At 51.3% G+C, this 21,528-nt stretch overlaps 1 protein-coding gene across 2 annotated transcripts in view; it reads left to right on the plus strand.

Annotated features, from left to right (window-relative positions):
* Positions 1-21,528, plus strand: part of GNL2 (G protein nucleolar 2) — a 22,931-nt gene continuing 1,403 nt past the window's right edge. The window contains exons 1-14 of one of the 2 annotated variants that reach the window (XM_008273654.5): positions 1-262; positions 1,689-1,773; positions 2,671-2,765; positions 4,591-4,730; positions 7,638-7,822; positions 9,527-9,593; positions 10,421-10,579; positions 11,148-11,261; positions 15,248-15,376; positions 16,075-16,179; positions 16,879-17,037; positions 17,274-17,387; positions 20,014-20,474; positions 20,824-20,909. In XM_008273654.5, coding sequence (XP_008271876.3) covers positions 199-262; positions 1,689-1,773; positions 2,671-2,765; positions 4,591-4,730; positions 7,638-7,822; positions 9,527-9,593; positions 10,421-10,579; positions 11,148-11,261; positions 15,248-15,376; positions 16,075-16,179; positions 16,879-17,037; positions 17,274-17,387; positions 20,014-20,474; positions 20,824-20,909 — 1,963 coding nt within the window. In that variant the 5' untranslated portion in view covers positions 1-198. Of the gene's footprint in view, positions 263-1,688; positions 1,774-2,670; positions 2,766-4,590; positions 4,731-7,637; positions 7,823-9,526; positions 9,594-10,420; positions 10,580-11,147; positions 11,262-15,247; positions 15,377-16,074; positions 16,180-16,878; positions 17,038-17,273; positions 17,388-20,010; positions 20,475-20,823; positions 20,910-21,528 lie in introns of both variants that reach the window. The other variant, XM_008273653.5, reaches the window with a different exon arrangement.

The raw sequence follows: 21,528 nt of genomic DNA on the forward strand, positions 1-21,528 counted from the left end.
GGGGGCGGAGCCAGGGGAGTGGCAGCGCGCGCCGCGCGTCCCAGGAAGTCGCTCAGGGGAAGGGAGGGGCGCGAGCGGAAGTGACGTAGCCCTTGCACGCGTGGTCCGGTGTGGTTCACGCGGGTCGTGGAGAAGTTCGGAACTCGTTCACCCGACGTGAGCCAGGCCTAGCCCTCGGGTCCCTGTTCGGCCGGCAAGATGGTGAAGCCCAAGTACAAAGGACGGAGCACCATCAACCCCTCTAAGGCCAGCACGAACCCGGGTACGGGCGGCGGGGCTCGAGGAGGGTGGAGCTGGGCGGAAGCGGGGCGCGGAGGCGGCCGGGGGGAGGTGGGGAGGGTGGGCACCTGGGTGGCTTGGCCTGGAGTGACCTCGAGCGGAGTGGCCTTGGGGAATGGGAAGGAACGCCGCCTTGGCGGTGGTGTCTCCGGTTGGGAAGCGCCGAGGAAGTCTGACAACTGGCGTGGCTGACAGGCCAAGGTGTGCCTCACCTGGCCTGAAGTCAGGCGAGCGTGGTCGCTCAGGCCGGGCAGCCTCGGGTCCTCTGCCGGGGTGAGAGGCAGAGGAAGCCATGAAGAGCGCGGTAGGCCGACCCGGGGGCCTTTTGCCCCTGACCACACTCCCCTGCCGCCGTAGTTGGACCATTTATGCGGGAAAAGGATGGTGGATTTGGTTTTTGGCATTCCATCCGGTAAAGTATATAGAAAACCTTACCGATCAATAAATAGGGTCGTTCCAACACAGACGTTTTGTCCAGTCTGCACTTGCAGGACCAACAAGGTAGCCTTTAGGGCATGCCTTCCATTCGGATTGAGTTAATAAAGAATTTGCTTGGGAATGCAGTGTGGGGCCTTTGACGACTTTAGTGCGTGATGAATGTTTTGCCTGGACTGGTCACCAGTTACTCAGTTTGTGCAGACGGCAGCCTCCGAACGCTGGGCCTGAACGGGCCCTTAGAAATCACGGTCGTGTAGCTGAGCGGAGCTGAACCCGGGCGGGGGAAGTATTGAGTTCCAGTTGGTGCAGCGAGCGAGCCGGGGAGCCCCCCGGCGCTGTGATTTCAGCCTGCCTTCTCCAGCTCCCAAAATGAGAGGCGAGGCTACTATCTACCTTGCTCATTTGACATTTCTCTTTCTCTCTGAGAGGGTAAGAATTGCTCCCTGTTGTGCTGTTTATTCCATGAGCATCAACAATTTCCTAATTAGGAAGCTGGCACATGTGTGTCAGCATTGTGGTCTCCATGGCGCCTGGCGTGTAGCAGGCAGGTGCTCAGTGTTTGTCAAACTGAATGAAGAGGTGGGTGTCTTGGCAGCGCAGAGTGCAGGTGGCGATTGAAAGCCACGTGCAGATTCTGGCTCTGCCCTGTAGGAGCTGTGTGCCTCAGTTTCTCAGCCTCCAGCGTGGGGATTTAGCGTGATTTTTCTATGGCTTACGTGAGATGATGCTGGTAACATGGATGATGAGTGCTAGAAAACAGGAGGTGGAATAGTGTGCAAAGGTTGGCGTAGCTTTGTCGCGTCATGTTCAAGTTGTCACGTGTTGGAGCAGCTTCCGGAGAAAGATATTGTTGTGTCGTGGTGAGGTGGCAGCTAGCCTGGTGTGGGTAAGCTACTTGGTGCGTTTTAAGCCATGAGCATTCCCACTTGCTGGTTACCACATAGTGCACTGTCTCTTTCTGCCTCTCTCAGATCGAGTGCAGGGACCGGGAGGCCAAAACATGAGGGACCGGGCCACCATCCGGCGCCTGAATATGTACAGGCAGAAGGAGCGCAGGTAAGCACGGGGCACTGCCGTCCTCTCCCTCCCGAAATGCCCTCGACTCGTTGCCTTTGATCTTCCCACCCCTGCTCCAAAGAGGAATGTTTTGTAGGAGCGGCGTTCTGTTACTGACTTTTGGTTACAGGCATGGGTAACGGGTCCTGAACTGGTGGAGGTTTCTCAGTTCTCCAGAGCAAGAAGAGGTGTTGGTGCTCACAGCCCTGGCCTCCGTGAACAGCACGTTAAGTCTCAGAGTTAAGGATCCGTGAGCTAGAGATTCGTTGCACGGAGGACCGAAAGCAGCCAGGGAACTTGTTTCTCATGCCAGATTGAGATGCTGACACTGTGGCCCTCAGAGTCCCATCCCAGCTGGGAGTGGAGCAGACACAGCCTTTGCTGCAGGGACTTGCTGAGTGTGGCACTTTGCTAGCTGCTTTTAATTTGGCCGGTAATTGGATCTTTGTCTCTTCTGAAAGATATGTCTAGAACAAATGTCGATGAACTTAATCTGCCTTAGTCACCTACTTTGCAGTTTGTTTTAGAGTGTTGAGTTCCAGCATAAATCGCCCTCTACTTAGAATTCATTTAAAACAGGTTTCAAATAATTACTCAAAAAACTCAAGTATGTGATTAAAAAAAAAAAAAAACAAACAGTAAATGGATTTTTAAACATCAGCATTGTTACTCATCGAGCAGAAATCATTACGTGCTCTGTTGCAAGAGAATAAATGGCTTTGGGCAATCTGTTTTAAATGTAAAAGTTCTTTTTGTTTACTGAAATCTGTGTTTCATGATCCTTTGAACCAAAAAAAATGAAAAAAAGCCCTTTTGCTGGAAAGGCTGTTCTGATGGCCAGGCTTTGTGTTGCCTTTCTTCTGTCGTAATCGGAAATCTGTTACTTCCTCAATTTAGGAATAGTCGTGGTAAAGTGATCAAGCCCCTCCAGTATCAATCGACGGTGGCTTCTGGCACAGTGGCAAGAGTGGAGCCAAATATTAAGTGGTTTGGTGAGTGTTGTCTCCCTTTCCTTTGCTCTCCAAAGGGTGTTGTATGGAAAGGCTGGAATGTGTAAATTTCTAACAGGTGCGGTTCTGGGGTGAGTGGCACTGTCATGGATTCCACGGGAGGGGGCTCAGAAAAGTAGTGCTGGGGGGGTTCAAAACGAACTTCTTTTTTTTTTTTTTTTAAAGATTTTATTTATTTATTTGAGAGGTAGAGTTACAGACAGTGAGAGGGGAGACAGAGAGAAAGATCTTCCATCTGCTGGTTCGCTCCCCAGATGGCCACAATGGCCGGAGCTGCACTGATCTGAAGCCAGGAGCCAGGAGCTTCTTCTGGGTCTCCCACGTGGGTGCAGGGGCCCAAGTATTTGGGCCATCTTCTACTGCTTTCCTAGGCCATAGCAGCGAGCTGGATCGGAAGAGGAGCAACCAGGACTAGAACCGGCGCCCATATGGGATTGCTGGCGCTGCAGGCGGAGGATCAGCCTGCGCCACAGTGTTGGCCCCCTAACTTTGCTTTTGAAGAGAGCTCTCTGTTGTTAAATGTCAGCAGACCCTGCCATGCCAGCCCACCAGCCTTAAAGACTAGCCTTCGCAGACCTTGAACTCTGCATTTCTGGAGTGATTACTGCTTGAGACTGGCCTTGCCAGTGGGGTTGTGCTTTTAGATCACAAAGCACACTAGCCTCAAGTTCCTCTGCAATACTTTGTCGTAATGAAACCATCTGAACCTGCATGACAATGAAAGAGCCTCATTTTTGGTTGGTCCTTCCGGGAATGGATGGGGTGTCTGGAGTCTCAGGAGGAACGGGGTTTCTTCCTTTGGGATCTCTGCCTTCATCTCAGTCTGGACTTGCTCTTAGCCACCAATAGCTGGGGGGGGCTAAGGACGGGCCCAAGCTGATGCAGACTGTCAGACCCCACTGCTTGCCTGGTGTTTGATCTCTGTGCTTGGGCACACCTCTTGATAGGATAGCGCCTAAGAACCGCAACAGGAAAATACCTGAGAGGACCAGGTGACTGGGCACGCGACTGTGTAGATCCAGGCTGCCTGAGTTTGAATTCTGGTTCTGCCATGCAGGTGACTGTGGACTAGTTACAGCGTCTGCCCGTTCATCTGTTTGCTCTTCTCTGCAGTGGGAGTAGAAGTCATGCCTGTCCCACAGCAGTGTGGTGGTGATTAAAGAGAAAAGACGTGGGGTGCTTGGAGGGGTCCCCACGAGTAGGGAGTGCAGTGTAGGCGCTGACTGCTCTTGCCATCACTGCCTGGAGGTTTTGCACTCGTGCTGTAATGCGCTGTTTAACTGAACACTTTCTGAGGCCCGGTCTCTTGCAAGGTGTTCGCCGGGTCCTGTCGTGTGGTTGTGTGGCTCCGATGTGTTCCCTTGCGGAGATTTATATGTTGATAGCACCCTCCTCCCCAGCCTTTGTAACCGCGCCTCTGTGCGCCTGACCAGAGACCGATCAGCCGGGAGTGCTCTGGATCCCATGGCCGGATGGAACAGGGAGTAGGACAGATCTCAAAGGCAGTTCCCTTTGTTGATGTTTGATTTTCAGTTTCATCCAGTCAGGAAATCGGGCTTGGAAAACCACGAAATCCTCTGTGTGTCTGAGTTGGGTGGATTAGATCATAGTGTGCGAGTGCAGAAGCGGTTTTGTGGTGGTTCCCCCCCCCACCCCTCTGAGTTTGAAAGGGCCACAGGAGTGGGTGTGTCTGGTGCTTGGGTGGTGGAGGGCAATTTAAGTCTTGCCTTTCCCTGTGCCAGTGGGGAGGTGGCAGAAGCCACACAGAATTGTTTATTACATGGCGACACTCTTTGTTTGAAAACAGGAAACACACGTGTGATTAAGCAGTCGTCATTGCAAAAGTTTCAAGAGGAAATGGAGGCTGTCATGAAGGATCCATACAAAGTCGTCATGAAGCAGAGCAAGTTGCCGATGTCTCTTCTGCACGATCGAATCCAGCCTCATGTAAGCTGTGGGAGATCCCTGGCCATGGAACTTCTTGGGTGGACTCCACACAGATACCTTTCCAACATGTTTGTCTCTGGCCTTAATACAGCAGTGGTGAATGTCCTGAGACTTCCTTGTTCACCTTTGATAGGGGTCTCACCTGTAGTCTGGGTCGAGTTTTGTCAGGGAGGTGCAGTAGCGTGGTGGCTCACAGCACAGGCTTGGGAGTGAGGCCTGAAGTGTAGTGTGTTTTGTTGTTGTTGTTGTTGTTTTTAAGATTTTTATTTCTTTGAAAGAGTTAAAGAGGTAGAGATGGAGAGAGGTCTCCCGTCTGCTGGTTCACTCCCAAGATGGCCACAGTGGCCAGAGCTGTGCTGATCTGAAGCCAGGAACCAGGAGCTTCTTCTGGGTCTCCCATGTGGATACAGGGGCCCAAGTATTTGGGCCATCTTCTGCTGCTTTCCCAGGCCATAGCAGAGAGCTGGATCAGAAAAGGAGCAGCTGGGACTTGAACCAGCGCCCTTATGGGATGCTGGTGCTGCAGGCCAGGACTTTAACCCACTGTGCCACAGCACCAGCCCCTGAAGTGTAGTTCTTGCTCTGCCCCTTAGTGAGGATTCTCTGGGAGTTTACACGTCCCCGCCTGTGACATAAAGATGCATCAGCACCGTGGACGACTGCGTGCAGATGCAACGTGTGGAGAGCACTCAGCCCCTAGTGAGCACACAGCACACCACCTAATGAGAGCTGAATCAACAGCATTGTTACGATTTTTGATCATTTATTTATCTTGGTAGGCACAGCTGCTTAAGTAGTAATTCCATCAAGCTTCGAGGGACTGTAGGATTAGGATTGAGGTGGTGAGGGTCCCTTCCAGCTTCTGTGGGACCCTTGGGGACTTTTCCACTGAAAAGAAGGTGCTGTCCAGATTGGTGGCTGCCACTGCAGCCTGCATTACGGTCAGGACTAGGTCTGGCCGGAGTGGCCTGAGTTTCACACAGGACGAAGGGATGGCCTGGCGTCTGCCTGCACATCTTTACTTGCGCTGAATAATAATTCCCAGAAGTGTAGCCAGTGCGTACGCTTCAGTTCCAGCATAAGGAGGGAAGGAGACTGGTGACGTGCGTACAAGGATTAAACAGTTCAAAGAAAAGTGTTTACTTGCGGAACAAAATCTAAACCAAGGCCTGGTTGCTGCCTCAGGTTTTGTCAATTATGTTTTGTTTTATGACGGACTAGAAGAATGGCACCTATTAGTGAAATGACTGTTTTCTTTCAGGGAAGCACATGAGTGTAATTCATGAACCACAGACAAGTTGCTCATTTCCCTTGTTCTCTTTGTCTATTCTCCCTAAAGCCATCTTGTAACCAACTCTTGAATCCTGTTTATGGGAAGAACAGAGAAGTTCTATTATGGACTCATTGCTTTGTTGCCTGTTCCAGTTGTTCGGGGCATCTAAGATTCAGTGCTTAAGTTGCTGCCCTTGGAACGGTACCTGCAGCTGCCGCAGCTGCCGTTTTGATGCAGACAGGTTCTCGGGGTCATTGAGTTTTCTGCTTTGCTCCTAGAAATCCTTACATTTTTGGTGTTAGTACAGTGTCTGTTACTTCCTGTAAAGTGGAATTCTGAGTTTGTTGGCACAGTAGTGTCAAGTCGGACATGCTTTTATCTTGCGCACATTCACGCCCGTGTGTATGAGAATGTGATTTCTGTAGCAACACAGCAAAAGTACTATAACTTATTTTGCCTACCTAAAATAGGTATTAGTGCATCGCGCCTCTTCATGTGTAGGTTTACAGGCACAAATCTATGTATGCTGTGCTTATGGATTGTTGGAGATCGTCAAGGACAGTGTGACCGTACGTGATTATACCCATGATCTTAGAACCTGGGTCCCATGTGCAGTGCTGTTCATGCCATTCTCTTGTGTGGGTGTTCCGCTGATGCGGGTGGTTAGTGAAAGTAAGCCAAGAAACGAGCCAGAGAATCTGACGGAATGATGGCATTTTATGGAACTCTGGGATTTGGAGGGGGGGATCCATTAAAGTTTAGAAGCCACAAGGTTTGCTCCATCTTCCTGAGTTTGGGAGTTAGTGCTTGAGGAGCAGTTTGTACTGAGGGGGAAGTGGATGGTTTTTCTTCCTTTGTTTCTTTCTTTTTAAGGAGATTTTCTGCCAGCTGCTGCATTCTGTTACGTGATAGATCCCAACACAAACTTCGCCTTTTATCCTGCTTCAAACATTCCTATGTCTGTAACTCCTTTACAGGCCCATCAAGTTCTAGTTAGTATCAGGTTCCTTTTATCACATCTAAACTTTTATTTTGGACTTTTGCTAGATGTTTTTCATCTGAAGACTTTCCATGTGCATTTAATAAAAGACCTTACCTAAATTAGGGAAAATGTTATCTGAAACTAAAATGCATCGTACAAAACAAGCAATTCCTTTTAGCCATGAAAGAAATGTAACTTCCAAGAAAAAGTTGGCATTTACAGTTGGTTTAAAAAAAAAACACAAATTTGAGTATGATTGTCCCTGACAAAATCTCTGAATTTGGCGAATTTTCCACACTTGCTTGAAAGCTAAGAATAAAGGGTCAGAAATGATAAGTTGATTTTCAGCATCGTGGACAAAAGTTTATGATAAATGAAATAAAGCAGCGTTTTTGGCAAGTCTTCTACCACGGTTCCTATCTGCTTGGTTGTTTGTGTTACTCTTCTGTTTCTCCAGAGAGGTTTACAGGAATTCACAGTGGGGGCATCAGTGCTGTGCTATTTAAAGAAGCATTTCTGCCTCGAAGGCAGCGCGAAGCACCTGCGTCCCGGGGGATTCTGGCGTGGGTGGGGCTTTGGGACAGGCTTTCGAGCGTGGTGCCTTTCCTCCGTCCTTTCCTTCGCCTCACCTGTCGTCGTCTTCTCCCTCTAGAACGCGAAGGTGCACATTCTTGATACTGAAAGTTTCGAAACGACTTTTGGCCCCAAGTCGCAGAGGAAGCGACCCAACTTAGCGGCGAGCGACATGCAGTCCCTCGTGGAGAATGCTGAGCTGTCCACTGAGAGCTACGACCAGGGCAAGGACCGCGACCTGGTGAATGAGGACACTGGCGTGAGGTACAGTGACAGGGCCTGCGCGGCGCGTCCTCTTTGGCGGCCTTCGCCTTCGCCTGGCGGCGATTTGACTCAGGTGGGGCCTTGTCCTCGTCCCCGAGACCAGAACATGGAAGGCGGCTCCGTCGCCCAGTTCTCCCTTCACGCTTACGGTGACGTCATGTTAGTAAGTAGGTCACACTGTGCTCTTTATAGCAGCGGTACGTTCTGGCCTCGATTAGCTAGAAAATACAGTGGTGATGGAAAACCGGTTCATAGGCCCCTTACTCACCTCGTAGAGACCCGTACCCAGAAGACGGTGCCTGATGGGCATCCTTCTAGGTCTCTCTTAGGCTCTTTTTTTTTATTTACAAACATATCTTCAGACAGTATTTCAACTTGCCTTTTATGTTCATGTGTTTTCCTAAATGAGTTAGAATACGTTTCTAGTCAGTTGTGTTTTGTGATGGGCCCATTGTCAGACAGATATGCCCTTTCTCCCTGTGATAAACAAGATGAGGGTGAAACATCCACGTGCAAATCTTCCTCGTCCTTGGTTCTTCCCAGGGGACACGTGATGTCATCAGAGGGGTGCCTGCTCTCGGGTAGGCCCCTGCCAGCTTGCTCTCCAGAAAGGGTGCCCCGCTTTGGTTTCTCATGAGCAGCAGAATGAAGGGGTGAAGCGGCCTTGCATGGTCTCTGCAGCCATGTTCCTCTCACGGCTGTCACCCCTGCCAGCTGTGGGTCTCCTAGGGGTGAGGTCCAGCAAAAGGAGGCAGCAGGTTCGCTCATTCTCAGACTTCTTTGAACTTTCTGGTTGACTCTGTATTCTGATTTGCAATTTTTCCTCCTTCAAAAGGTACTGGGGGAAAAGACACATTTTTTTTTTTTTTTTAAGATCTATTTATTTATTTATTTATTTTGAAAGAGTTATGGGGGAGAGAGACAAAGAGAGATAGAGATCAATCTTGCCATCTACTGGTTGACTTCCCTGTTGCCTGCAACGGCCAGGCACTGGGTCAGGCAGGAGCCAGGAGCTGCTTCCCGGTATCCCTTACCCCGGCCCCTGGCAGCCACTGTTCTGCGCCATGTCCCTCGGGAGTCAGGAGTCAGAGTAGGTAGCAGTGCCTTGCAGAAGTGAAAGCCGTGGTGTTTGTCCTGTGTGTCTGAATGACTTCACTTAGCATCATTTCCGAAGTCCACCGTGTTGCAGTGTCTCTCACTGTCTCCTTCCTTGTTTGTATGCACCACTCTGATGTCCAGTCATCTCCTGAGGTTTGGCTAGAGTCCCTTTTTATTTTTTAATTTTTTTGAGGTTTGTTTATTTGAAACGCAGAATTAGAAAGAGTGAGAGGTATCTTCCATCCTCTGGTTCACTCTCCATATGGCCAAAATAGCAGGAGCTGGGCCAGGCTGGAGCCAGGAGCCTGGAACTCCTTCTGGGATCTCCCAGGGATTTGGGCCATCTTCCACTGCTCTCCCAGGATCATAAACAGGGAGCTGGATCGAAAGTGGAGCAGCCAAGACTCAAATTGGCACCTGTTTGGGATGCCGGCTCTGCAGGTGGTAGCTTGACCTGTTGCCTCTGTAGTTGCTTTTAACACATTCAGTTCGCTGTGCTCTATCCCCACCCAGCTAGTTTGGAAGCCCTTTCCTTAGTGTGTGGGCTTCTCCCTACAGCATCTTTCCATCTGGATACACTTGCTCATTGGGTGTTTTCTTGTTTAGAAATGAAGCCCAAGAAGAGATATATAAAAAGGGACAATCCAAAAGAATATGGGGTGAGCTCTACAAGGTGAGACCCTCGCGTTCGCTCATTGTGTGGTTCCGCTGGCTTTGTGTTCTCAGGTGACAAAACAGATTGTGATAAACTGCAGCTCTGTCCGATAAAATGGATTCCACTGCCTGCTTTGTCTTCTGCCCCCCACAAAGAAGCTCTGATTGATGCAGCCACGGACACACTACCGTTGTCCCAGCTGACTGCAGTTGTACAATCCCTCCTGAGAGTCACAGCTGCCTCGTGCACGTTTCCAGTCTGTATTCCCTGACAGTCTACTACAGTGATAGTGCTGCTTAGGTTGCGCATGCCTGGTACCAGCCACGTGAGCAGTTCTAAGTTACTTGGTCCAGCCGTCTCGGTTTACATACAGAACACGAGCTCGCCTACCTTGCCAGTGGCAGAGGCTTTATGCGTCCTGAGTTCTGACTGAGGGCTCTTTAACTGCTGAGTTTCATGTCCACAGACTAATAATATTCTTGGGAAGACAGCCCTTTAAGCAGAGTTACATGAGTAAACAGTAACATAATAGGAATCCACCACCGATAAGGCCAGCCAGATTAACAGTAGAAACTTAGAGAAGCCCCGGAGTCTGGTCCCGCTCTACAGGCCGTGCAGCTGGAGGAGGAGTTTCACGTAAGCTAGTTTCCTGTCTGAAATTCGGCGAGTTTTACATGCCCACAGGCTAACTGGTACCTGATCATGGGACGCTGCGTGGCTGCAACCTCCTCCCCCGCGTAACCGCCTTGCCGATGTTTCTGAATATTATTGCTTTCCCCAGCCTCCCGTCCTGTTTAATTTTGTGCTTGTACTGTAGCAGGCCATTTTTCCCTCTGCCATTGCAGGTGATCGACTCATCAGATGTTGTTGTTCAAGTTCTTGATGCTAGGGACCCCATGGGGACCCGTTCCCCTCACATCGAGACTTACTTGAAGAAGGAGAAGCCCTGGAAACACCTCATTTTTGTACTTAACAAGTGTGACCTTGTTCCAACCTGGGCAACAGTAAGTACAGCAGCTAATCCAAAACAGACCATGCAGGCCACTCGGCCCGGGGAGACTTTGAGTTCTGTTAATAAACCAGTTCATGGTTTTTCCCTAGAAAACATCTGAGACATTGAAGTGTTGCCATCTTGAAATTAGTCAGTGGAGGTCTTTTCATTGGAAGACAGAGCTGAAGTGTGCTTTGCTGAGGGTGGGCAGAGGCCCCTGCTGTCTCCTGGCAGGCCCGAGGGGGCAACTATGGCGCCCCCACCTGGAGAAGGAGTGCGTGCCCCTGCAGAAGGAGACCACTGCCCTGGCCTCTGGCCAGCTTCTCGTCGTGTTCTGTTAACTGCATTTGGTCGCAGGGAAGGCATTTTGCAGATACCGGTTTGCATTTTTTTCAGACAGAAAGCATTCGCTGTCGTGATTGAAGAAGACACACTGTGGAGAATTATATCTAGCCTTTTCAGCACGGGCAACGGTGGACAGCAATGTCTTTGAAACACAGTCCTTCCGTTCTGGCTCTGATTCTTCCCCAGCTTGAAAGTAGATGAACTGCACTCAGCCTGGTTTTCCTGTCTCCCTGTAGAAGCGGTGGGTTGCCGTGCTGTCCCAGGATTATCCGACCCTGGCTTTCCACGCGAGTCTCACCAACCCCTTCGGCAAAGGGGCATTCATTCAGCTCTTACGGCAGTTCGGAAAGGTATGGGCCCGAGCTGCTCATCCTGGGGCGCGCGGCTGTGCTCTGTGTAAGAGTCTCCTTCACTGCGTCGTGTCGGAAGCTGCCAGGCTCGCGTCCCACACCTGGCCTGTGGCCTGGAGGTGCAAGAATGCAAGAACTCACGGGAGAGGTGTGCTCGCTCGGCCTTTGCCCCATCCCTGACCAGTATGGCTTCCCTTCCTGCCCTTTCCCTGGCCCCTCCCCCTAGCTGTGTCTTCCCCACCCCTGGGCACTGGCAGTGTCCATCCCTGTGCCCAGACAGGGCCCTGCCAAACCCGGGGTCCCTGGGCAGAGCTTGGCTCCTTGGGGACCCCAGCACAAGCGAACCCTGCCGAGTGTTTGCCAGGTGTCCTGCTCTGCACCCGTGCCGTGTACTTGTGTATCTGAGTAACCGTACCTGGCTTCAAGAAAGATGTGCATCTCCTGTCCCATCCTTTCCCGCTCAGCTGAAGCAGATGCCAGCGCAGAGCTGAGTCGGGGAGCTGTTCCCCGCATGTTTAGTCCGTGCCTACCATTTCATCCCGACGCCTCCTGCCCCTGGGTTTTGGCCAGTTACTAATTTCCTGCTGTGGGAAGTGGGCACTGAGTTTCTCTTGGCCGTCCTCTGTCCGCACATCCTCCCGTTTCCACTTTGCCATCTTGTTGGGCGATATGTTGGGTTGCCCAGTTCTCCATTTACGTGGTTAGGCCTGCGCACATGGTGCACTGTGAGTGTAGTTCCTCCTGAGAGGAGCTCGCCTCGTCTCCCGTGTTGAGTTGCTCCTTCGTTGTATCTGTGGAGGAGGAACTGCAGAACATGTGGGCCCACAGAGGGCACAGGCCCCCCTGCTCCTCCCTTCCCATGGGGCTGGCCACACCCTAGCCGGCTGCAGGGCTTGCCTTCCGCCCCGGTCCTGAGGACCCCTGCCTGTGGCTGTTTGCCTGTGTTGGAGCCCTTTTCTTCTCTGGGTTGTGCCTGCCTTTTGATGGAATGTAGTTTTCAAAAGCTTCCTGAGAAGGGGGAGCTTAGAAGGAAGATTATTTTGAGAGGCCCTGTGACTCTGAAAGTCTGCATCCTGTCCCTACACGGTCTCTCCTCAGTGTCAAAGGCCCCGCTGTTGGCTTCTGACTTCTGGCGTTGATGTTGAGAAATGTGAGATCATTTCGACTCCTAATCCTTTGCAGTTGTATCTTTTTTAAAAAGTCCTGTTTGAAAATTCCACAGTGATGTGTCTGGAAGGGAAGGACTTTGCTGTGCAGCAGGAGGTGGGGCTTTCGGGCTGATACTGTTTCTTTTTTTAAAATTTGTTTAGTTTTACTTATTTAGAAAGGCAGGGAGAGGGGGAACTCTTCCATCTGCTGGTTCAGTCTCCAGATGCCCACGACAGGCAAGGTGAGGCCAAGTGGAAGCCAGGAGCTGAGAGCGCCCTCTGCTGGGCCTCCCTTGTGAGTGGCAGGGATCCAGGCACTTGAGCCATCGTGTGCCTCCTCCTGGGGTGCTATCAGAAGCTGGACCAGAAGGAGGGGCGACACTCAGTCTCAGGCACCCTGACGAGGGATGTGAACGTCTCAAGCCACAGCTTAGCCTGCTGCGTCACACGCCTTCCCCAGTGCTGTCTTCTGCTATTTGAGATTTCATTTACCCCCTCCAAAGTCTGTATTCTTACTTAGGAGTTGGGTCCTACCTTCTGGTTTCATTCTTGAACTTCCTTACCTTTTCTTCCTTTCGGTGTATACGTGGCGTTTCGGCTCTGTTTTCTGGGCAGCTCCCCTGACTGACTCATCCAGCTGCCGTATCACAACATTTATTTTGCCTAACACTTTTAATTTCTGAGAGCTCTTGTTTAGCTCTGACTCGCCCCGCCCCTTTCACATCTTTCACAGCTGTGATCTCTCTTCTGCTTCTCCGACAGTGTTGATGGTGTGTTTTGAAATTTTCTTCTCCCAACGTTAACTCCCTGGCCTCCAGGTTTCTTTGTTTTTCTGTCTGTTCTGCTGGAGTCTTACTTCAAATGTCTGCTCAGTCTTGGTTCTCCATTCACTTGGAAGGGGCAGGCGTGGAAAAGCTGGTAAAGGGGGCAGGTTTTGTGGGGCAGTGGGTGCAGCTCCTACTTGGGGTTTTCACTTCGTGTGGGTTTGAGCCCCACCTCCACCTCTGCTTCTGATCCAACTTCCTGCTAATGCAGCTGGGAGGTAGCAGATGGTGGTGCAAGTGCTGAGCCCATGCCACCCCACACAGGAGATCCAGATGGAGTTCCTGGCTCTTGCAGGCATTTGGGGAGTGAACCAGCAGATGAGAGAGATCTCTCTCTGTTCCTCTGCCTTTCAAATAAATAAACCTTTATAAAGTGATAGAGGGACAGGCATTTGGCTCAGTGGTTAAATCGCTCTGGGAGGCCCACATTCCATGTTGGAATCCCTGATTCGAGTCGTGGCCGCTCTGCTTCTGATCCAGTTTCCTGCTAATGCATACCCTGGGAGGCAGCAGATGATGGTCCAAATGCTCTATGTGGGAGACCAGACTGAGGTCCGCCCAGCCCAGCACAGCCCTTGGCTGCTGTGGGCATTTAGAGGGTGAACCAACAGATGGGAGATCTGCCTTTCCGATAATATGAAAATAAATGCATAAAAATTTAGACAAAAACCAGACTTTGTTTTGCCAGATTGGGTTTGCTAACTGACTGGCCTCATTGCAGATTGATTGAATTTTGTTGGTGGACATCCTGTAAGGCTCAGATGTGTGGGTCTTTCTTTCTTGGGCCTAAAAGTTTGCCCAGAAAGGAGTCTTGTTCTTCAGGCATAAGCCTGGCTGCTGGGCTTCTGGGAGTCAGGGCAGGTGTGGGCTGGGGTCTCACTGTTCGGTATTTAGACTTTCAGTTTATTGCTCTGGGAACACTGGCCTTTGTTTGCTTAAAAGCGTTGTCAGACATGCAGGGTTTTTCAAATCACTATTTCCCCACGCCCTGGCCTTCTGCTGGTCTAGGGCAGCTGTGCGCCTGCACTGGGAGGAGTGGCTGCTTCCACAGGCTTGCTGCCCGGCTCTTTGTCTCCCTTTGTGGCCACTTAGCGTTCATGTTTTGTAGTTGGCCAGGTTAGCTTCGGTGTTTTGTTACCATCACGGGTTCATTTTTATTGTCTGATCTCTTACTTTTGGTTTTTGAGTGTTGATTTGCACGGCTGTCATGCTGGGGACTTGGAGGGAATGAGGTCAGTGTGTATGTGGAGGTCACCACCTTTCGTCCCAAGTCCCACCCACTGAACGGACTTTCCTGAAAACAAGCTGAGCTCTGCCTCACTGAGACTCCACCCAGTGGTCTGAGTTTTGAGGTTCTCTTCTCTGAAGACATTTGTCCGTGGGTGGTGGTGGTCTAAGTCAGTGACTAATACAACACCAGCTCTTCCTTTGTTCTCAGTCTGTTTACTTGTAACCTTCGCACATTCAAGGATAACTTCACATGGATAGCTGAGGAATTGACTCGTCTCTGATTGATACATTAGGACAGGGGTGCTGTGTACTTGACTTGGGAAGGTGTGATGTGATTGGGTGTCCAGACATTTTGTTTTGCACTGAGTTATTTATTTATTAGATTTGATTATTTATTTGAAAGGCAGAGAAGAAACAGAAAGAGATCTTCCACCCACTTGTTTACTCATTCCCCAAATGGCCACAACAGCTGGGGCTAGGCTAGGGTGAAGCTGAGAGCCTGGAACTCCATCCGGGTCTCCCACATGGGTGGCAGGGACCCAGGTACTTGCACCATCCTCTGCTGCTTTCCCAGGCTCATTAGCAGGGAGCTGGGCCAGAAGCAGAGTAGCCAGGTCTCTAACCAGCGCTTGGGCATGGGACGCCATAAGCCGCAGCTTACCCTGCTGTGCCAGAATGCCGGTCCCTGCACTCTGTTCTTTACATTATCTAGGTAGCACAGCCTGTTTGTCCCAAAGGACCCTTGTGACTGCATGTCTGTGTTGTGTGTTCTCTTTCTGAGCAGTTGCACACTGACAAGAAGCAGATCAGCGTTGGCTTTATTGGCTATCCAAACGTTGGCAAGAGCTCTGTGATCAACACGCTGCGTTCCAAGAAAGTGTGCAACGTGGCCCCCATTGCAGGTGAAACAAAGGTGTGTCTGGCTTGGGGGTCTTACTTTTGCATGTTTTGTTTCCATGGGGGGCTGATTATTTAAGACATGGAGATTTCCCTTCACTTCTCGCCATGGGGACTTTAGCTTTCCCTGTAGTAGTTTGGAATGTTCGAGTTTTTTCTGCCCACTTGGATAAGACTGAGAGTACTTTGTCTGCCACAGTGTGGCTTTGGCACGATTTGGTTCATGCCATTCATTTCTAAGACTGTTTGAAATGATCACTGCAGCCTTTGGTCAAGAATCGTCATTGCCTGGGTGAAGAAGGGAGACTCCGCGGAGGGTGGATTCTGACAGTCGGGGCCCTGCCCTGGAACCCAGAGTGCGGGGGAGCAGCGTGGCTCTTCTGGAGGCAAGGAGGCCAAACAGGGCTGTGCTTGCAGGCAACGCTGCAAGCCCAGGGAAGGGTCAAGCAGGGTCTCACTGCGCAGGGCTGCGTGCAGCTCCTGCCTGTGCAGTGCTGCTAGGCCCTCAGGGGACAGAAGCCGGAGTTTATACTTAGTGGAAGCGTCTCGGGTCTGGCGCAGGCAGAGGAGAGAGTTGGTAGCTTGATTACTCCGCAGGTTAATCTCTCACCTCCCTCCTTCCTCTCGGGCTTGGTATGTGAGTCTCGGGGCTTTGGAAGTGAGACACACTGTGTGTGTAACACGGAGGTGTCCCTGGCTTTTTTCTGTCCTCAGGTCTGGCAGTACATCACCTTGATGCGTCGGATTTTCCTGATCGACTGTCCAGGTGTGGTTTACCCGTCGGAGGACTCGGAGACAGACATTGTGCTGAAAGGAGTTGTGAGTACTGGGTCCTGAGGGCCTCCTTGTTTGCCGTCTGCGGGGAGTCTGGGCTGCTTTGCTTCCTGCTCGTTCAGAAGGCACGTTGGGGTCAGTTTGGTCACCCTGTCCGACCAAACTTTGGGAGCGTGATGCTGAACAGGGCGGCCTCTCCTTCCCACTTCAGCCTGTTGGAGGAGTTAGTGGAACCACGGGCATATCTGGTCAGTATCATCCCACAAGAGGGTTTGTAGTTTACACACTGGGTCCAGAGGGAGGCAGGGCCTGTTTATGTTTAGTGATAATTCATCTTCGTGGGTTTATGGGTTGAGTCATCATGGAACCCAGTCATTTCCTCACTTGTTTCTAAATGTGACCGAAAACTTTGAATGGTTCCACTTAACCTTGACCATGCTTCTGGCTATACATCCTGTGCACATTCCTTCCCTCCTTTCTTAAACTAATCTGTTCTTTTTGTGTCCTGGGATTGGCAGGCTTTTAACCATTTCTGCAAGTAACATGAAGCATCCCAAGCTTAAACTGCTTGCAGAAGCCACATACGGGTAGTTTGTGGTGAGCAGGGTTTAACGGCTAAATTCTGAGCTCCCTGGCACGGCCAGGCTCCCCTTGCCACCTCCTGTAGAGATCTGTTTGCAAACAGTGCTACAGAGAACACTGGGGATCCCACAGCTTCCCCAAGAATTTCCTATTGACATCTAGGTTCAAGTCGAAAAAATTAAGACTCCTGAAGACCATGTTGGTGCCGTACTTGAACGAGCCAAGCCAGAGTATATCAGCAAGACATACAAGATCGACTCTTGGGAGAACGCTGAGGACTTCCTTGAGAAGCTAGCTTTCCGGACTGGGAAGTTACTGAAGGTGAGCCGGGGCTGTGAGAATTGAGACTGGTGTGTACCATATGCCTGTGCGTGTGTGTGTGTGTGTGTGAGAGAGAGAGAGAGAGAGAGAGAGAGAATGGGCCTTTGGTGTGGGCCTTTCCCGAGCAGTGTGAAATTTGTCAGCTAAGGGTTGATGGACACTGGGACGGCTGAAATGCCCCAGAGTGGGAGGTGGTTTCATTCGTGGGCTTTGACTGGGAGTCTCTGCCGTTTCAGGGTGGGGAGCCCGACTTGCAGACTGTGGGTAAGATGGTCCTCAATGACTGGCAGAGGGGCCGGATTCCTTTCTTTGTCAAACCTCCCAACGCAGAGCCTCCTGCAGCCCCCCAGGTAAGACCCGAGGGGAGCCAGCTCTTGGGAAGCAGGGCTCTCACCCAGGTGTGGAGGGACTTTGCACGGCCTCCCTTCCTTCTCTGCTGCATCTTTGAGCCACCATGTCTCATTGCCGAGTGCCCCAGCCGTGAGCTTTATGGGGGAGGCACTTAGACACTAATACGTAGGAGTGGGGTGAAGCCCAGTCTGCAGGGCCTGGGGAAAGAGGCCTCAGTGGATGACCTGCTGACCCCTTTAGTTTTTCTTATGCTTGAGGAGCGGAGGCTTGCCAAGATTCCTTTGGTGAAAACATTCCTCAAGCCAGCTGTGTGCCAGGCCCGGGGATCCAGGCGTGAATCAGCTCTCGCCCTTGACATGCCGTGGTCAGGTGGAGAGTGGTAGGGGTGATACTGAGGTTTGGGGCCCGGGGCTGAGTCCGGAAGGTTCCCTGCTGTTCCACGCCCCTTTCCCTGGTGGCCGATTGCCCCAGGCTCAGACTCAGTGCTTTGCTTTGCTTTTGCCTCTTTCGGAACTCAGCCAAGCCCGTGGAAGAGGTGGCTTCAGGCTTTGCTTCTATACTAACACCACTTGGATCTGTCTGGCTCCAGTTTCCTTTTACCTGCACTCAGTCCCCAGGCTGTTCCCAGGGCATACCCGGGCAGCAGCTGCAGCTTCGTATTTTTGGTTGAATATTCTCGACTGCATTTCAAAATCAGCACCCCTGAGGCAGGTGTTAATGGACCTTGTCCCCCCTCCCCTAGCTAAACCCACCAGCTAACCACACAGCAGTCCCTGACCCTGTGCTTTGGGGGTTAGGTCACTGGTTCTGGACACACACCTTTAGCAGTCTCCTGTCAGCCTCCCCATGTACCAGGTACCCTTCTCGGTCCTGGGGTTGCTGCAGTAGAAGCCAGGCAAGTCCCTGACCCCTGCACTGGTATTCCAGTGGGGAGTGTTGGCATGGTGACTCCCAGAGTTGTGCAGACCCCACAAGACGGCCCCACTTTGGGTGCCACGTGCAGATGGGGTTCCCAGGCTATCCCCACGTATACCTAGCTGCTTATATATTTTGTATATGGTTTCCTGAATTCCATGAGTTCCTAACTTCTGTAACATTTTGCCCAGCCATTCTTTTTATTTTATTTATTTGGAAGAGTTAGAGAGAGGTAGAGACAGAGAGAGAGGTCTTCCATCTGCTGGTTCACTCCCCAGATGGCTGCAATGGCTGGAGCTGTGCCGATCCAAAGCCAGGAGCTTCTTCCAGGTCTCCCATGTGGGTGCAGGGACCCAAGGCAAGGACTTGGGCCATCCTCTGCTGCTATCCCAGGCCATAGCAGAGAGCTGGATTGGAAGAGGAGCAGCCTAGACTAGAACCGGCGCCCAGCCTGGACTCGAACCGGCGCCCAAATGGGATACCGGCGCTTCAGGCCAGGGCTTTAACTCGCTGCCCCAACAGCCATTCTTGACTTTGGGAAATGACTGACATGTTGCGAGCCTCAGTAGCAGGAAGACAGGGATATGCAAGGGGAGCGCCAGTGGAGAGCTCGGTGCACAGCTCTCTTGCAGCACCACTACTACGGCCTGTCACTCAGTCCTTCCCCCGCCTCGTGTCACATCTGCCTCGTGTCACCTCATGCGCCTCGCTGCTGCTCCTTAGTAACTGACGCCTGGATGAGTCCTCTGATCCCTCCCAATCTGCCTGGCTTCATTTTTCTGTCACTGTGCTTGTCCCAGTGGCCCCCTCTCCCTTACAGTACTCCTGGAAAATCTAGGGAATTTTATGAGTGCACAGTAAACAGGGATTGATTTTAAGGGTTGAGTGCTCTCAGTTATCCTCTGCAGCCACTGATACATTTGCGTTCCTCTGATCCTTTAGCACTGGTTTCTGCGCTTAATATACATTGGCTTAGAGTACAGTAATGGTGTGACTCAAAATTTGGGTGCTTTCTGTTCTTTTCCTTAGTCTTTTTTTTTTTTTAAATATTTTATTTATTTGATAGGCAGAGTTAGAAAGAGGTAGAGACACAGAGAGAGACCTTCCATCCGTTGGTTCACTCCCCAAATGGCTGTGACAGTCGGAGTTGAGCTGATCCAGAGCCAGGAGCTTCCTCTGGGTCTCCCATGTAGGTTCAGGAGCCCAAGCTCTTAGGCCATCCTTCACTGCTTTCCCAGTCCATCACAGAGAGCTGGATCAAAGAGGAGCAGCCAGGACTCGAACTGGCGCCCATATGGGATGCCAGCGATACTGGCTAGGGCTTTAACCCACTGTGCCACAGTGCCAGCCCCACTTCTCCTTAGCCTTGATGAGAGAACATCCTCTTATGAGTTGAGAAATTCAGTTTTCTGGTAGGCATTTGGCCTAGTGGTTACATTATTGGTTATGACGCTCATGTACCACATCATAGTGCTTGGGTTTGATACCTGCCCCCGGCTTCCTGCTAATACAGATCCTGGGAGGCAAGAAATGATGACTCAAGTACTTGGGTCCCTGCCACCCACTGGGGGACCTGAATTGGGTTCCTGCAGGCTCTTGTCTTTGGTCTAGCCCAGAGGCAGCCGGCACAGGCGTTTGAGGGAGTGAAAAAATCCACTCCCATCTTCTGTTTCTGTTCCCCACTGGCCCCTCCTTGTCCTCACTCAGCAGCATCGCCCCTCCTCACCCCTGGACGCTGCCGTGGAAACTCCCCAGAACGACCCAGAGGAGAGAACCCCAGAAGCCAGCGGCAAAGGGCTGGAGCGAGTGACGGAGAATGAGAAGGAAGGGGCCGGTCACTGCACTGTTAGCTCAGAGATGCAGGAGATCCTGGCGCGGGTTCGGCAGAACTTCGGCAAGATCAACGTGGTGCCCCAGTTCTCTGGGGACGACCTGGTGCCCGTGGAGATGTCAGAGCTCGACGAAGAGCTTGAGAGCTTGTCTGCGGGGGAGGAGGAGGAGGAGGAGGAGCTGGAGCAGCCCGGAGGCGACGAGGAAGAGCCTTGCCAGGAGCCCCAGGGAGAGCCTGTCGGAAGCAACACCAAAGCAGTTCTTAAAGCCCTGGATGAAAAGATCGCCAAGTATCAGAAGTTTTTAAACAAAGCCAAAGCCAAGAAGTTTTCAGCAGTCAGGTATTGATGTCCCTCTGTCTCGAACCGCAGTGTGTTTGTCCCTTTCCCCCAGACCTGCCATCACTATTAGAGCAGTGCTTTTGGAGGGAAGACTGTTGGCATTTTTGATCCTTGATGGATAAATTTTGTGACATTTGCACTAGTGGATGTATGAGATTAGTGTCCGGGCTTGTTATAGACGCCCGCAGGGCTCCGGGGGCTGTTGGGCATCGACCCTTCCCTGTGGTGATTGTGGCCGTGGGGTGCCACCTCTGTAGCCTGGAGCTTGTTCCCGGCCTGCAAGTCAGGTGTGAGTTGTGCCATTGAGAGGAGCGCTGGGTGGCTTCGTGACTCTGCTTTTCTGTTTCAGGATATCCAAGGGGCTAAGTGAAATGGTTTTTGCGAAGTCTGAAGAACAGAGAAAAACATCTCAAGAGGCAGAAGATGCAGGTGAAGGTAAGTGTTCTGCCGCTGAGATGCGATCTGGATCTGCAGATTCTCTAGTGCTGTCCACCGCTCAGGTCCTCAGCGTATCTGCCGCACGTGCTGTGTATCGTATGAATTACATCACATCCACTTTCATTCCGTGCATTTCTTACGATTCTTTTGGCAATTCAGGAAACTTTTTTTTTTAAAGTTTTATTTATTTGAAAGTCAGAGATACACAGAGAAGGAAAGGCAGAGAGAGGAGAGAGATCTTCCATCCACTGGTTTACTCCCCAATTGGCCTCAATGGCCGGAGCTGCACCAATCTGAAACCAGGAGCCGGGAGCTTCTTCTGGGTCTCCCACGTGGGTGCAGGGGCTCAAGGACTTGGGCCATCTTCTGCTGCTTTCCCAGGCCATAGCAGAGAGCTGGATTGGAAGTGGAGCAGCCAGGACTTGAACTGATGCCCATATGGGATGCTGGCACCACAGGCAACAGCCTTAACAGCTATGCCACAGTGCCAGGCCCCCAGGAAACTTTTTATTTATTTTTTTTTAGAAAGCTTTTATTTAATAAATTTTGTAGGTACACCTTTTGGAATATAGCAGTTCTTCCCCCCTTACACGCCCCCCAATTCCCGTTTCACCTA

This window comes from Oryctolagus cuniculus, chromosome 7, assembly GCF_051225735.1.
Source record: "Oryctolagus cuniculus isolate XC-2025 breed Fujian yellow rabbit chromosome 7, ASM5122573v1, whole genome shotgun sequence".
Taxonomy (NCBI): domain Eukaryota; kingdom Metazoa; phylum Chordata; class Mammalia; order Lagomorpha; family Leporidae; genus Oryctolagus; species Oryctolagus cuniculus.